Here is an 18,448-nt window from a genome sequence, read left to right as displayed (position 1 = left end):
GTGAAAGCCAATGTGTTTACTTTGCAATTAAGTAATGTCGATTCGAAACGCGATGTCCGGCCCCTGAGCCCTTAGACTCTTAAAACTGCGGCCCCCTTCATTATGTAGTTGAATGTCCCCGCTTTATTGAGTGTTCTTTATCCCACCGTAGTAGTAGTAACATGTCAGGTGTGTGTGTGTGTGCGGTGGTTGCTACTTGCACTACTAAAGAGCTAATTCCTGTAGTCAACTTGCTGGGATTCCAGTACTGTCAAAAGTAGTGTGCCACGTTACATCAAACGTATCAGTAACAGTGTTGTAACTTACAAAAAATTATTTAATTAGATTACTCATTACTAGAAAAGCAATCGGCATTAGTAAAGCCAGTATTAAGTAACACCGTTTTTCCAAACACTGGTTATCGGTCAGTTTAGATGACAGTTTCTTGTGTGTATATACTGTAACTTCTTCAGATGGTATACAGCCCCCACTCTTGAATGCATTCAACTCCAATGTCAAATTAATATTTGAAATAAAAGGGAGTATTGTAACACATCGATGTGTTCCAGTTCGAAAAAACACTTTAAAATTGCCATTTTGCCTTTATGGCTGCATTGCAAACTGGACCAGAAAGGATACCGCAAATGGAGGAAAAATTAAGAAAATAACGGTTCTGTATCTGATAGACTGACTACAATGTTGAAGTTGTCACTGCAACATACTTGCCAACCCTCCCGTTTTTAGCGGGAGAATCCCGGTATTCAGCGCCTCTCCCGACAACCTCCCGGCAGAGATTTTCTCCCGACAAACTCCCGGTATTCAGCCGGAGCTGGAGGCCACGCCCCCTCCAGCTCAATGCGGACCTGAGTGGGGACAGCCGTTCTCACGTCCGCTTTCCCACAATATAAACAGCTTGCCTGCCCAATGACGTCATAACATCTACGGCTTTTAGAGAGTAGAGTGCACAACAAGGAGAGAGAGTTCTTGGTTTCTTATGTGGGTTTATTGTTAGGCAGTTTCATTAACGTCCTCCCAGCGCGGTAACAACACACAACAACAGCAGTCACGTTTAGTCTACTGTAAAGCAGTTTGTCTGCCGTAAACATCAATGTTGTGACACTCTTAAACAGGACAATACTGCCATCTACTGGATAGCCTGCAGAACACTGAAATTCAAGTATGTCTTTTATTTATATGTATAATAAAATCTAAAAAAATAAATTAAAAAAAATATATAGCTAGAATTCACTGAAAGTTAAGTATTTCATACACACACATATATATATATATATATATATATATATATATATATATATATATATATATATATAAATATATATATATATATATATGTATATATATATATATATATGAAATACTTGATTTGGTGAATTCTAGCTGTAAATATACTCTCCTCTTAACCACGCCCTTAGCCACGACCCCCCCCCCCCCCCCCCCCCCGACCCACCCCTCTCCCACCCCCGGCCACCTCCCGATATTGGAGGTCTCAAGGTTGGCAAGTATGCACTGCAAAGTCTTACAAGAACACCCTCAGGTTTTAGATGGTTCTTTTGATTTGAATTGTGGATAGAAAAGTATGCACTGATACCCATGAGCATACAGTAATTGTGTGGAGTGCATGGGGATCTGAAGTGCATTCTCAGCTTTGCAGTACTGGGTGATTCATCAGTCTAGTTGGTAAACAGGAAATGTTATCAGGTGTTCCTGATGGCAATGAAGTGCCCACGCTCTGATCAATAACGTTCTGGTTCTTCGCTGATCTCTACCGTGATAAACTGGACCAATTCAATGTGCAATGTTGCTGACTACTGCTGAGCTACAACCAAGTGGTGCACTTAAGACCGTGCTTATCTGGTTTTGTGTTTATTCCTGATAAGGCGAACCGATGCCATCAATGCAAGACGGTCTTTGGAAAGATCATCCTGTGGCCAATCTTATTGTTAATCCACTACAGCCGGATGATTGCAAGCAGGAGCTCCGACAACTTTGATATTTCACATACATTAAACTTTGGTGTGACGACACTGACTTGGTCGGACACAAACACCAAATCTTCTTTTCAAAATATGTTTGACATGAATAACGTACTGTTTGGTTTTATGTGACATCACTTCCAGTTGCTGTGTGGAAATAGCTCCAGTAAGGCTTTTGTAAAAAAATTATAACAGAGTTCCTTAGATAGTTTATTTTAAAAGGGAAAAGGTTGTTAAAACAACCAAAGATTTCAGAGAAACAATCTTTCTCTGCTGTGTTAAAGGGGAACTGCACTTTTTTTTTTTCAAATTTTGCCCTTCGTTCACAATCATTATAGGATTCTAAAGATGATAAAACACGCTAGCAAAGTGTGGCTAATGGGAGTCAGCATTGTAGCCTTCAAAGCCCTTTAAAACAACATCAAAACCCTCTATCAGCGTTTTATATACACACTGCAAGTATATAAATAATGTAGTAACATACACCTTATATGTAATATGTACAATATACACACTGTAAGTATATATCTATATATATATATATATATATATATATATATATATATATATATATATATATATATATATATATATATATATATATATATATATATATATATATTAGGGCTGCAACTAACGATTAATTTTATAATCGATTAATCTGTCGATTATTACTTTGATTAATCAATTAATAATCAGCTAAAAGAGACAAACTACATTTCTATCCTATCCAGTATTTTATTGAAAAAAACCAGCATACTGGCACCATACTTATGTTGATTATTGTTTGTCAGCTGTTTGTACATGTAGCATAGATCCAACGAATCGATGACGAAATTAATCAGCAACTATTTTAATAATCGATTTAATCGATTAGTTGTTGCAGCCCTAATATATATATATATATATATATATATATATATATATTATATATATATATATATATATATATATATATATATATATATATATATATATATATATATATATATATATATATATATATATATATAATGTTGGAGTAACATACACCTTCATAACAATATGTAATATCTACAAATTTGTACCGTATTTTGGTAATTTTATGCATTTTTCTCAGCGTATATATTTCAGTTTCCATAGAAGCGTCAATGTATGTTTCTATTTCCGTAGACAAACACGTGTGTGTTGTAATCATGGCAGACTTGGTAACAGACACCAAAGATACATTTTTTTTTGGAGAAATGAGGATTCACAACCTTATATTTTTGAGCCTGAACATACGGAGGATGAACTGTTAGCTGCTTGGAGCAGACGGAAGTCGAGCGAGTGATCGGTGAGACTGATGATACCCACTCATCGGCAGTGCGCATTATAATCCGGTGCGTCCTATGGTCCAGAAAATAAGGTAATTGGGTCGGTCCAAGAGGACTGGTAACATTCTGGACTAATGATACTGTTATTGGTACTTTTTTATTCAGCTGACCGTCCACCACAAAGACCTTCACAATCATATTATAACCCGTTTGATGCGCCTTATAATTTGGTGCACCTTGTGTATGAAAATAGACCTGACGAGACCCACTCACCGGCAGCACGCCTTATAATAGGTGCGTCCTATGGTCCGAAAAGTACGGTTGTGTATGGTACAGCAGTGTTAACATAGCTGAGGAACTTTGACAGTTCTACAGATTTCTACATATGTGGTGCAGTAAAAAAGTGGGCCAATGACTGTATTTGTGTGAGTAAACTAACTCTTCTCCTCCTGAACCACTGCACACAAAAGGTTTAAAAGATGTCAAAACGGGTACCATGGCTGTGTTGCATGGGATATTATGTATCTTAAATTTAGTAAACTATATTTAATATTCTATTTATAGTACACCACATGGTGGCACTATCAATAAATCCCAATGTTTGACCCTTGAAATGACTTTCACGCGGTCTACAAAAGACCCACTGTAGCTTAAGACAAATTACCAACACATTTGGTACACATTTTTAGCCGACTGATAAGCAAGTGTGTGTAAAATGGGAACAAAACTAGTTTTAAAAAAAACATTGACGCAATTAACATCTTTACAGGGGCACAAGCAGGATTTAGTCATGTCCCATAAATCATTGACCATTTGTCTAACGCTTATAAAACTTTGAGAGATTTCTTAGTATCACATGTCTGCCATTGGGGAAACCACAAATGTCACTTGGCAGTATTTATTTGACTATAAGCGTTGTCAAGACAGAAGAAGACTTATTAACCTCCCTTACTTGATGGTTAATATGCAAAATGTGTATCGAGAGTGTCTCATTTTTATTATCAAGTATTCATCATGTCAGTACTTCCAATTCAATTTGTGCAAGTCTATTTTACAATGAACTTAAAGGTTATTATGCAGCCTGTGGACATATGATCTGTGATGAGGTCACAAAGCTTTATCTTACCAGTGCTGACGTCTTTATACTCAGTGGAGAAGTGTTGGTTCTGGTGAACCCATTCTCCATTGCATTTAAAGAAGATCTGCAAAGCGGGTGTGGCTCGACAGCGCAGCTTAATGGGATTGCTCTTGACTATGTAGGCATCTCCTGGCTCCAGGATGAAGTGCGGCAGGGTGCCCTGCACCGCGGGTTGGGCATCCCCTCGAGCACCTGCAAGCAAACACTTAAGTTATTCGACTGAAAACAGTCACTTTTACTTCCTCTTGTGCATACTGTTTTATTTTGAACAGTGTCAACAGTGACTGCCAACAAATGTAACACGATTGCTGTTTTGAATTTTCCAATCATCAGAAAATAACATATTCCAGAGAGGTGATTGTCCACAAGAGTATACATCTATTCCATTAGAGCAAAATTGGTCCACTCAGAGCAATTTGTAGATAAATGGATTCACAGCAAACCAAGTGGAAGGGAATCAAGAGGGCAGTGATTAGCCAAATTGAGGCTGTGGAGTCTGAATGTAGAGTATATCTGGCACATTTTTGTTTGAGACAATAACAGCTTCTTCGCTGCTGTCAGCCTGCAACGGTCTCTTGACAAGCAGTTTACAACCATTGTTCCTTGAAAGCCACAATGGCATTTGAAAACTAAGCGATGTGAAGGCTTATTCAAGGAACCATGATACGGGCTGAAATCAGACAACATTACCTACTGAGCATGTTTGTGCTCTTTCCACCCCAGATATCCTTGTTTTAATTACAAGTCACACCAAGATAAGTCCACAAATCTAAGCGAAGTCTCCTCATTCTTTTGAAGGTCTTTTTTGGGAGATTATTGCTGTCACGTTGGGGTTTTCGCAGCTTACTCCCGAAATGCAGACGGACCACATGGCGTGCAGGTATGAACATGACTTAATTATCAAAACTCAAAGAGGTACAAAAAACAGAAAACGAGCCGACAGAACAACGTGCCTGATCGCACTCGAACACTAATCAGAGACAGATGGAAATTCTAAGTAACCATGGTAACTAAAACAAACAAGGGTGCACAAAAACAGGAACTATGGAGTCCAAAACTAACAGAACATAACAAAACCTGATCCGGGCCACGGATCATGACAATTGCAGCTTGAAATGTCTGATTCAGTGTGAGATTTTTGGGTTTTGATTTTTTTGCCCATATGTGACCTGTATCAGATTTTTTTTCATGCCAATGTGAACAATGCAATTCCAAATTTTCAAATCCGATACCCGACCCGGGCCTCTTTCATATGTGGATATGAATCAAATATTTATCCGACCATATACAAGTACATATGCACACATACACTCATGCACATAATCACGTTTCATCAAACATATATTAACGTTGTTGCCCTAGGGTAAACTGGGTATAACACATGGCACACTGACAAAGCTTAACCTATTGTTACTATAACAATCTACAAGGTTAATGTAGGTTGCTTCTCTTTCTTCCCCTCCATTTTTCTGCATTCTTTCGTATCTCAAGTTATCATTACGTATATGTATTGTTGCATTTGAACAATTGTATTGTTGATAATAAAGGTAAAGTACTGGTATTGTTTATTATCAATAGCACTATTTCTATTGGTATTCATATTGCTCCATTTTTAGTGTAATAATGCTCATTGTCATTTCTGTATTTTTTTTAAAATTTTCGCTAACTGCTTATTTGCTATTACTTTTACCATCATATTTGTACATGTCGTATTTGCTGATGTTGCTCTGTTGTTGTTGTTGTTGTTGTTGTGTTTGCTGTTGTTGTTTTTGTCTCTCTGTCTAATCCCCCTCTTGTCCCCACAATTCCCCCCTCTGTCTTTCTTTTTCTCTCTTTCTATCCCCTCCTGCTCCGGCCCGGCTGCACCAAATGATAATATAAATACATTTAAAAAAGTCAAAATACAAGTAAGGCAACAAGAGAAGTATCCTACACTTCTCTTTTGTAAAGTAAATCTGAACAGCCGATATGGGCATCTACATCTGCTATATGATTTGCCTGAGAAGCTGGACAGGACATTATAAAAAAAATAAAAAATAAAAAATAAAAATAAATAAATAAATAAATAAAATAAAATAAAAATAAAAATAAAAATAAAAATAAAAATAAAAATAAAAATAAAAAATAAATAAATAAAATAAAATAAAAAATAAAAATAAAAATATTTATCCGATGTGACTGCAGTCTTAGTGATCGTCACGTACAAAACCCAAAAGCAGTGAAGTTTTCACGTTGAATTTATTAATGGAAAACCCCTTGAGATGCAGCATCTCGTTTTCAAAGGGGACCAAATACATTTAAAATTAATACGATACAGTACAATACAGGACAAGATACGCAACAAACAATTACAGACAATTATTAAATACAATTATGCTCAGATACCTCTCAGCTCACACAACTCTCTCAGAATGTACAATATTTACAATAGAATACTATAATGCAGTACAGGGCCGGCCCGTGGCATAGGCCGTATAGGCAAATGCTAAGGGCGCCGTCCATCAGGGGGCGCCACGCCAGTGCCACAAATGTTGGAGAAAAAAAAAAGAAAAAAAGTTGGTACTACTATTTCTAAATACAAAAAATAATCCCACGTTAATTAAAATGCAAAGTAAAGCCTATTTAATAGAAATATTATTTGTTACAAGATTACGCCCCCCCCAACCCCCTGCACGGTGCGCCCCCTCCCTTCCCGTATCATGACTCTTACCACATCAAAAAATCAACACAAGATGTCAAAACGGCCAAAACTGTCAGGTGCCCAGGGAAGATAAAAGAGAAAAGAAGAGGAGGAGAAAGGAGAAAAAGACAGAGGTAGCAGGTAGGTAACGTTAGCCTACATGAAATTATTTGTCTGTTACAGAATGTGATAGTAACCTGGCTTTTTTCGCATTAAGCTAATGTTACATGATTCGGCAATTGCTAATCAATAAATAGCTAGTTCTGTTTTAACGTCGGGTTAATATTGTGGAGGGGGCTAAATTGTTATGGAAAATAATAATGTAACGTTAGGTAATTACAGTACTCCCACCTTACATTCCTCAGGGACATTTGTATTAGATCTTTTAAGCAGGTGTTTTTTGTTTACATTGTTATTGCCTTCTGGTTAGCTAATGTTTGCCCTGCAGGTAATAGTCACTTTTCCACCCCTTTATATATTAGGTATAGTTGTAAGACTAATTTTTAAAGTGCACATCATTAATGTTAATTAAGCAATATCACATGAGAGGGAATGCTGTTTTTTAATTTGAGCACTGCTGTGATTCGGTTAAAGATAATCATAACATAACATTCTCATATAATATGTTAATTTGCTTTCTTTAAGTAAAAAAAAAAGGTCAAAGATAAAGCTATTTGGTTTCTGGTGAGTATATACACTTCACTGCCGATGTGGGGGGGTGGGGGGGGGGCACCTAAAATCTTGCCTAGGGCGCCAGATTGGTTAGGGCCAGGCCTGATGCAGTAACATAAATATAACATCATTACATTAAATTCCAACCAAGGGCATACTACATACAGTGATGATATTACGGACATGTGTTCAATAATTGTTTTGATGCCTTCAGTGACAATCTACAATGTAAATAGTCATGAAAATAAAGAAAACGCATTGAAGGAGAAGGTGTGTCCAATCTTTTGACCTGTACTGTATAAATATATATATGAATAATTGATGTAATTAAAGTGTCAAAAAGTTTAGTTTTTAATGGAAAAAAAGTTATTGGAAAAAAAAAAGGAAATCTACAATATCCCTGAGACAAAATGCGTTCATGGCAATGTAGTACATTGTACATGTAGTAAATGTATCCCCGAAAAACTGAATTGTAATTGTTAAAAATAAAAGGATTTAGTTACAGCGTTACAGACAATGGTTACACATACAGAATTTGGTTGCAGGAAATGTAATTCAGCCTCGTACATGGTCTGTGATCAATTTTAAAAGGTTGTGCAATATAGGAAGCAATTACACGGTCTGTTGTGGCCAGGCTGGAGTCTCAGAGGCGGGATCCCCAGTGATTACAGAGCAGAGATTGTCAGTTGTAGGTTGTTTCTGTGAGATGGTCTTGGTACGGCACACAACCCAGCGGCCTACAGACCTGATTGACTCTGGCAGGTATCGACAAGCTGTTTCCACTTCCAAGAAAGGGATAACAGAGCGAGAGCGTAAGAAAAGGAAGCAAATACAAATGTGAATGCAAACACATTTATTCTATAAATGTGTCCCCACAGTCACATCCAGGCGGATGTATTTGTAAAGCGCTTTTCATACATAACAAGAAATGCAACGCAAAGTGCTTTACACAGTTAAAAAACAATACCCCGGTGACCCAGATCCCCCATTATCGCACGCACACAGATACCAAACACAAATACCCACCACACACACACACACATATGCACATATATAAACAAATGAATGCATGGTTGAGTACAGAGGAGACATGTGAGTAAACACTATCACATCTGCACCAGGAGGTCAACAGACCATGGCCACCAGGACGCTGACCCAAAGCCCCCCTCCACAGCACGGCGGACAACCCCTGAGGTAGATGGCTCATCTGGGGAACGCTGGGAAGTAAAAATAATCAAACTTGCAAAAATAGTAAGAACCATGAGTAGAGATAGACAATAAAATACAAGTAAGACGTATGAAGATTAAAAACAATAACAATAATAAATAAATGAATAAAAAAGATAAATAAAATGAATATACAGTAAATATATGATAAATAAATATAACTAAATCAAATCTTGCAAAAAATACGAATGACTTCAATAAAATAACTAATATTAGGTAAAAGCCATATCAAAAAGATGGGTCTTAATCAATCAATCAATCAATGTTTATTCATATAGACCTAAACCACAAGTGTCTCAAAGGGCTGCACAAGCCACAACGACATCCTCGGTTCAGAGCTCACATAAGGGCAAGGAAAAACTCACAACCCAGTGGGATGTCAATGTGAATGACTATGAGAAACCTTGGAGAGGACCGCAGATGTGGGTGACACCCACACCTCTAGGGGAGACCGGATGCAATGGACGTCGAATGGGTCTAGCATAATATTGTGAAAGTCCAGTCCATAGTGGATCTAACATAATAGTGAGAGTCCAGTCCATAGTGGATCTAACATAATAGTGAGAGTCCAGTCCATAGTGGGGCCAGCAGGAGACCATCCCAAGCGGAGACGGGTCAGCAGCGCAGAGATGTCCCCAACCGATGCACAGGCGAGCGGTCCACCCCGGGTCCCGACTCTGGACAGCCAGCACTTCATCCATGGCCACTGGACCTGTGCCCCCCCTTCCACAAGGGAGAGGGGGGCAGAAAAGAAAAGAAACGGCAGATCAACTGGTCTAGAAAGGGGGTCTATATAAAGGCTAGAGTATACAAATGAGTTTTAAGATGGGACTTAAATGCTTCTACTGAGGTAGCATCTCTAACTGTTACCGGGAGGGCATTCCATAGTACTGGAGCCCGAATAGAAAACGCTCTATAGCCCGTAGACTTTTTTTGGGCTCTGGGAATCACTTATAAGCCGGATTCTTAAGCCTGCTCTTAAAAAACATGAACAGTCTCCGCAGCTCTGAGGTCCTCCGGCAAGATGTTCCATAGACGGGGGCCATAACGGTGGAAAGATGCCATCTCATGACTTTGTGTCCTGACTTTTGGAATAATTAGTAGATGAGTGCCGGAGGATCTCAGGGCTCGCAAAGGTTTGTAGGGTAAAAAAAAACAACTTAAAGATTAGAAGGCCCAATACCATAAAAAACATTTCTAAACCATAAGAAGAACCTTCAAATGGTTGCTCTAAGTAAACAAAGCCCCCGGAACCACCAAAACTATAGAAGAAGAAACCGCACACACATATTAACTTGTATTCGCTTGTCTATTCAGCCATTATGGTCCCAGCACCTCAACCCTTAGTAAGAGGCAGTGGAAGTTTGAAGTTCCTTGGAGTAGTCCAGTCCATCCAGCAGGATTTGGCTGTGTGTCTGGCAACCTCAGTCAGGGAGAAGGGTAGGGGACTATAGAGTTTTGACCGTGATTGCAGTACCATTTCTGGTCACATTATTACATATGGCTCCTTTGAGTTAACTGACTGGCTGGTCATCTATCCTGTGTGCAAAGAGCCTCCAAAGTGGGTGGTTTACCAAATGTTCATACTTCATACTATTTGTTGAAACATGTTACAAATACAAACTATGTGAGAGTAAGAACAGTTCTGCTTTATTTATTCATTTTCAACTGCAAAAAAGGTCACCCTGTCTTTTGACCTGAAGCTCCTGGGCTTAAAAGTCAGTCCCTAGTTCCTGGAGGCTCCATGCTTTGGCACAATGAATATGGTCTCAGGCCCATGGACGCTCTTTGAAGTCGCTACTGATGTGCGGTTATTTATGCAAAGCAAAACCAAAGAGACCACAAGCAGAGCGCTGTGTGACCCACATTCAGTTTGGACTTGAAAGTGATGCGCATTGCCAAGTTTAAAACTGGCCAAAAGTAGACAGCATGCCTAATTCATTCAGGCTACTCATCTCATTCAGTCCAATCTCGAGCATGTCAATTGAGGGTCCAAAAAATGTACAGGTATTCTTGTTGATTTATATGTAAGAATAGGTTGTATCATTTGATGATTTGTTTTGCTCCACAGCTAAGTTATATCAGCTATATCAAATGTGTCAGAGTGATTGAAATTCGTAATTTCAATAATTATATGTCTATGCTGGTAGCCAAGTGTATTGTTTTTACAGAATATAACATTGTCAATCAAATCATGGCTTTATTGCATTAACATCCCATGCCACAGATTTTCTATGAGCATTTGTACTCAAATATACTGTTTTACTGATTAAAGCTGGAAGAATACATTCTCACTACCCATTATTCGTTTTAATTTGTCACTGGCAAAGCTCTGACTCTGCACAGCTTTCAAAACAATACTTTCTTCATCCTCATTTTAAACTAAGTGAGTGCCCTCCAGTTGTCATGGTAACAATGGCTAGTTTCTCACAGTACCAAAAGCAGATGTCGCAGTCTGACACAGAGTTTTTGCAAATGTCTAGCTTGGTGGCATACTGCAATGCATCCATTATTTTATAATATGCAGCTATTGTTCTGTAATGGATGCATATGCAGTACAGCTAAAAGCCCCTTAGATGAATATGAATGTTTTTTCAGTCATTATGTGGCCCGTCCTGTGATTGACAGGCGACCAGTCCAGGATATACAGTATATCAGTATATACATATATGTATATTGTGAATTGTGAATTATATTTATATAGCGCTTTTATCTAGTGACTCAAAGCACTTTTACATCGTGAAACCCAATATCTAAGTTACATTTAAACCAGTGTGGGTGGCACAGGGAGCAGGTGGGTAAAGTTAATGCACTTTGTGACTTCAATAATAAATATAACCGATTGGTACCGGGCTGCACAAGAAATCATTTTTTTAGTTTGTTTAATTTTTTTAATTAAATCAACATAAAAAAACACAATATATAAATTATATATCAATATACACTACCGTTCAAAAGTTTGGGGTCACATTGAAATGTCCTTATTTTTGAAGGAAAAGCACTGTACTTTTCAATGAAGATAACTTTAAACTAGTCTTAACTTTAAAGAAATACACTCTATACATTGCTAATGTGGTAAATGACTATTCTAGCTGCAAATGTCTGGTTTTTGGTGCAATATCTACATAGGTGTACAGAGCAACTATCCAGCAACTATCACTCCAGTGTTCTAATGGTACAATGTGTTTGCTCATTGGCTCAGAAGGCTAATTGATGATTAGAAAACCCTTGTGCAATCATGTTCACACATCTGAAAACAGTTTAGCTCGTTACAGAAGCTACAAAACGGACCTTCCTTTGAGCAGATTGAGTTTCTGGAGCATCACATTTGTGGGGTCAATTAAACGCTCAAAATGGCCAGAAAAAGAGAACTTTCATCTGAAACTCGACAGTCTATTCTTGTTCTTAGAAATGAAGGCTATTCCACAAAATTGTTTGGGTGACCCCAAACTTTTGAACGGTAGTGTATATATATATATATATATATATATATATATATATATATATATATATATATATATATATATATATATATATATATATATATATATATATATATATGTACAAACCCCGTTTCCATATGAGTTGGGAAATTGTGTTAGATGTAAATATAAATGGAATACAATGATTTGCAAATCATTTTCAACCCATATTCAATTGAATATGCTACAAAGACAACATATCTGATGTTCAAACTGATAAACATTTTTTTTTTGTTGTTGCAAATAATCATTAACTTAAGAATTTGATGCCAGCAACACGTGACAAAGAAGTTGGGAAAGGTGGCAATAAATACTGATAAAGTTGAGGAATGCTCATCAAACACTTATTTGGAACATCCCACAGGTGTGCAGGCTAATTGGGAACAGGTGGGTGCCATGATTGGGTATAAAAACAGCTTCCCAAAAAATGCTCAGTCTTTCACAAGAAAGGATGGGGCGAGGTACACCCCTTTGTCCACAACTGCGTGAGCAAATAGTCAAACAGTTTAAGAACAACGTTTCTCAAAGTGCAATTGCTAGAAATTTAGGGATTTCAACACCTACGGTCCATAATATCATCAAAAGGTTCAGAGAATCTGGAAAAATCACTCCACATAAGCGGCATGGCCGGAAACCAACATTGAATGACCGTGACCTTCGATCCCTCAGACGGCACTGTATCAAAAACCGACATCAATCTCTAAAGGATATCACCACACGGGCTTAGGAACACTTCAGAAAACCACTGTCACTAAATACATTTTGTCGCTACATCTGTAAGTGCAAGTTAAAGCTCTACTATGCAAAGCAAAAGCCATTTATCAACAACATCCAGAAACGCCGCCGGCTTCTCTGGGCCCGAGATCATCTAAGATGGACTCATGCAAAGTGGAAAAGTGTTCTGTGGTCTGACGAGTCCACATTTCAAATTGTTTTTGGAAATATTCGACATTGTGTCATCCGGACCAAAGGGGAAGCGAACCATCCAGACTGTTATCGATGCAAAGTTCAAAAGCCAGCATCTGTGATGGTATGGGGGTGTATTAGTGCTCAAGGCATGGGTAACTTACACATCTGTGAAGGCACCATTAATGCTGAAAGGCACATACAGGTTTTGGAACAACATATGCTGCCATCTAAGCGCTGTCTTTTTCATGGACGCCCCTGCTTATTTCAGCAAGACAATGCCAAGCCACATTCAGCACGTGTTACAACAGCGTGGCTTCGTAAAAAAAGAGTGCGGGTACTTTCCTGGCTCGCCTGCAGTCCAGACTTGTCTCCCATCGAAACATTTTTTTTTTATATACAGTATATAAATATATCCCTGTGGTATACCACAGGGATCAATACTAGGACCAAAATTGTGATGTATATTGCAAGTGCAAAAAATTCCGAATGAAAGAGGTTGTGCGCAGACAACATATCTTCGGGTGGACATCCAGCCCCTGTTCTCTAGGAGGGAAAGTCGCTTTCCACCAGAGCCTCCTCTGTATTCAGGTCAACTGTGTAGTGCTGTGCAAGGTCATTTCCACTGCTATCATCAGTGCAACCTTTCCCTGTTTGCAAGTTGCCTGCTAGCTTGCCCATGCAATACTGCCCTTATGTGTTTGGGCCATCTCACGCTTACTAAAGATGACTGAAGCTTTTTTACACTTCCACTTTCATTGTTGTGTAATTGTAATACAGTGCCAAAAAGTTGTGAGCGAAAGAATCTTGCACGTGCAAAAAATGTTTGCTTCGTGCGCGAGCATCACAGGAACCTCCTGGGGGCTAAGCCCCTCCTGTTCTTCAAACTTAGTGACGCCCCTGTACTGTGCCATCGGTAATTGGCCCCTGTACTGTGCCATCAGTGAGTGAACGAGGTGACAGTGTCAAAGCACTTTAGCTTATTCGCCATTTACATCTTGGCCAAGGACCGGTAATAAGGTAACCTAAAAATGTCACTGTGACATTTATATCAGTGTTTCTCATAAACTGCCAAGATACCTGTGGCGGTGGGGGCGTGGTCATGGGCGTGGTTATGGGCGTGGTCACCATGACATCATCGAGTAATTTGCATAATTGACTACAATGATATGATTTTCTCTAAAAAGGCTCAAAAAATGTATACTTACTAATTAATAATAACAGTTTTGTTTTAAACGTCCATGCATCCATCCATCCATCCATTTTACAATATAATTACAACACTTTATGTACATATTTATATACAGATTTGAACAATAAGTTATTCACGGAAATATATTTATTAATTGTGGTTCTTACAAAAAATATATCTTATAAAATATAAAAGCTAAATGTCTCTTAAAGCTCTGCCCCTTTAATTAGTGCATACTAAATAATTTAACTTTAGCCTACTACTACAACCATATTATTTACCAGCAACATAAAGTGAAACAGAGGCAGAGGTGTCCTGCCACAGTCAGTAACAAATAAACAGAAAACAGTAGTGGTGGTAGATAGACACAGAGCTTCATCAAACATCTGATCCACTGAACAAAGAGCTCCAAAAATCTTGAACTTTAGACTGTCATCAGTTTTACTCCCTACACTTAACCATGTGTTTCCTACTGCCTGCAGACTTTTCACCCTTTGTTATATACACATGTTGTGTTTCTAATATAAATACATTTAATAAAGTCAAATACAAATACGGCAACAAGAGAAGAATCCTACACTTCTCTTTTGTAAAGTAGATCTGAACAGCTGATATGGGCATCTACATCAACTATATGATTTGCCTGAGAAGCTGGACAGAACACAAAAAAAAAATTTAAAAAAAATTGTTTTTTTATTTGTGGCGGACGTAATTCTTTCGTGGCGGGCCGCTACAAATAAATGAATGTGTGGGAAACACGGTACATGTGACATACAGGCCCTGCAAGTGGGCAATGCTTAAATAGTTATGCAAGCTGTACAGCAAAATTATTTTTTTTTTTTTCAGGTTCAGGCAGACACTGTCATGTCTTTCTATAAAAGGGCCATGGAATTGATATAAGAATTAAGACAATGAACAAAGAGTACACAAACAAAAATGACAAAACTTAAGGTAAAGAAGTTAAATAATGTTTATGTTCAGGTATGGAATTGAACTGACATTAACTTATCTACAGGGCCAAACATATCGGATACATAAAATAAAATAATTAAAATGGAGGATGGAGTATTGGTGCGTGCAAAAGCGGGTCGATTCAAATACTAATCAAATATCCCGAAGCCAGAGATCATTCACTCGCGTGCCGGGTCTGGCTGGCGGGCCTCGACTTGATTGATTGATTGAAACTTTTATTAGTAGATTGCACAGTACAGTACATATTCCGTACAATTGACCACTAAATGGTAACACCCGAATAAGTTGTTCAACTTGTTTAAGTCGGGGTCCACGTTAATCAATTCATGGTACAAATATATACTCTCAGCATAATACAGTCATCACACAAGTTAATCATCAGAGTATATACATTGAATTATTTACATTATTTACAATCCGGGGGGTGGGATGTGGAGGGGGTTGGGGGGGGGGGGGGGTTAGGTTTGGTTGATATCAGCACTTCAGTCATCAACAATTAGATCATCTGAGAAATGGACATTGAAACAGTGTAGGTCTGACTTGGTAGGATATGTACAGCAAGTAGTGGGCATAGTGAGCTCAGAAAGCATAAGAACAAGTATATACATTTGATTATTTACAATCCGGAGAGGTGGAATGTGGTGGGGGGAGGGTGTTAGTCTAGGGTGTAGTTGCCTGGAGGTGTTCTTTCAGTGCGGTTTTGAAGGAGGATAGAAATGCACTTTCTTTTACACCTGTTGGCACATAGGCACTAGATGCTAGAGCCAAGGGGGAGAGTCAAATAGAAGAGGGTAGAGGAAGGAGAGAGAATTTAAATTGGTCCTTACTACCACCCCCAAACGTGTTTCCTGCACACGCATCAAACTCAAGCCTGATTGGAGAGCACAAACTCACCCACTATGCCAGTAGTGTTTGGGATTTGGCATGTACAACAATATTCTGGGCTTTTGATTGGCAGCAGAAGCCAGCATGTCTCACTTGTAACACACCTGATGACAGGAAGTTTTCACCAGATAAGACACATACCAACCTGCTAGATTAGACATTCTTCTAAAAATTCTACCTTTACCCTCTGGATTTCTTCAAAGGCTGGAAGAAACTATCCTGACTCTCACCAGACCCATGTAGTTCGCTGAGCTCCACACAAGGGTCTGGGCTCGAAGGCATTGCAAACTCCTTCCAGATAGCAAAAAATAATGAACCGATCAGGATCGCCAGGCGGGATTTCATAGATGTGACGTAGCGCCGAAGGGACTGTTTGATTCAAACAACAACATTGAGTATGCTATTGCAACTGTTTTGTCAAATCTATCGAATATTAATTCTTTAAAAGATGAACAGAGAATGGTTTTGAAGGCATTTATTGGTGGCAAGGATGTTTTGGCTCTTCTTCCGACCGGGTTGATTTCGATGTGAGTGGTTGAAGTAGCACGTCATTCAAGATAACGGACAACTGGTTTATCCAATCACATACAATGATTTTTTTTTTTACAAGGCCCCGCCTTCTGAAATACAGCCCCTATTGAGAACTCCCAGATTCTTGTGTGGAGCTCAGCGAACTACAAACCCCGTTTCCATATGAGTTGGGAAATTGTGTTAGATGTAAATATAAACAGAATACAATGATTAGCAAATCATTTTCAACCCATATTCAATTGAATGCACTACAAAGACAACATATTTGATGTTCAAACTCATAAACTTTTTTTTTTTTTTGCAAATAATAATCAACTTAGAATTTCATGGCTGCAACACGTGCCAAAGTAGTTGGGAAAGGGCATGTTCACCACTGTGTTACATGGCCTTTCCTTTAAACAACACTCAGTAAACGTTTGGAAACTGAGGAGACACATTTTTTAAGCTTCTCAGGTGGAATTCTTTCCCATTCTTGCTTGATGTTGTTCAACAGTCCGGGGGTCTCCGTTGTGCTATTTTAGGCTTCATAATGCGCCACACATTTTCAATGGGAGACAGGTCTGGACTACAGGCAGGCCAGTCTAGTACCCGCACTCTTTTACTATGAAGCCACGTTGATGTAACACGTGGCTTGGCATTGTCTTGCTGAAATAAGCAGGGGCGTCCATGGTAACGTTGCTTGGATGGCAACATATGTTGCTCCAAAACCTGTATGCACCTTTCAGCATTAATGGCGCCTTCACAGATGTGTAAGTTACCCATGTCTTGGGCACTAATACACCCCCATACCATCACAGATGCTGGCTTTTCAACTTTGCGCCTATAACAATCCGGATGGTTCTTTTCCTCTTTGGTCCGGAGGACACGACGTCCACAGTTTCCAAAAACAATTTGAAATGTGGACTCGTCAGACCACAGAACACTTTTCCACTTTGTATCAGTCCATCTTAGATGAGCTCAGGCACAGCGAAGCCGACGGCGTTTCTGGGTGTTGTTGATAAACGGTTTTCACCTTGCATAGGAGAGTTTTAACTTGCACTTACAGATGTAGCGACCAACTGTAGTTACTGACAGTGGGTTTCTGAAGTGTTCCTGAGCCCATGTGGTGATATCCTTTACACACTGATGTCGCTTGTTGATGCAGTACAGCCTGAGGGATCGAATGCCACGGGCTTAGCTGCTTACGTGCAGTGATTTCTCCAGATTCTCTGAACCTTTTGATGATATTACGGACCGTAGATGGTGAAATCCCTAATTTCCTTGCAATAGCTGGTTGAGAAAGGTTTTTCTTAAACTGTTCAACAATTTGCTCACGCATTTGTTGACAAAGTGGTGACCCTCGCCCCATCCTTGTTTGTGAATGACTGAGCATTTCATGGAATCTACTTTTATACCCAATCATGGCACCCACCTGTTCCCAATTTGCCGGGTCACCTGTGGGATGTTCCAAATAAGTGTTTGATGAGCATTCCTCAACTTTATCAGTATTTATTGC

The 18,448-nt window shown here is 38.8% G+C and overlaps 1 protein-coding gene across 3 annotated transcripts in view; it reads right to left on the bottom strand.

The window, feature by feature from the left end:
* unc5db (unc-5 netrin receptor Db) overlaps positions 1-18,448 on the bottom strand; it is a 165,127-nt gene that overhangs the window by 105,298 nt on the left and 41,381 nt on the right. For all 3 annotated transcript variants that reach the window (XM_062051502.1, XM_062051503.1, XM_062051501.1), the window contains exon 3: positions 4,395-4,598. In XM_062051502.1, the coding sequence (XP_061907486.1) occupies positions 4,395-4,598 (204 nt within the window). The remainder of the gene's footprint in view (positions 1-4,394; positions 4,599-18,448) is intronic.

The sequence above is a fragment of the Entelurus aequoreus genome, linkage group LG06, assembly GCF_033978785.1.
Source record: "Entelurus aequoreus isolate RoL-2023_Sb linkage group LG06, RoL_Eaeq_v1.1, whole genome shotgun sequence".
Classification (NCBI taxonomy): Eukaryota; Metazoa; Chordata; class Actinopteri; order Syngnathiformes; family Syngnathidae; genus Entelurus; species Entelurus aequoreus.
Note: the sequence above shows the minus strand (reverse complement) of the source record. Positions and strands in the feature narration are given on the sequence as shown.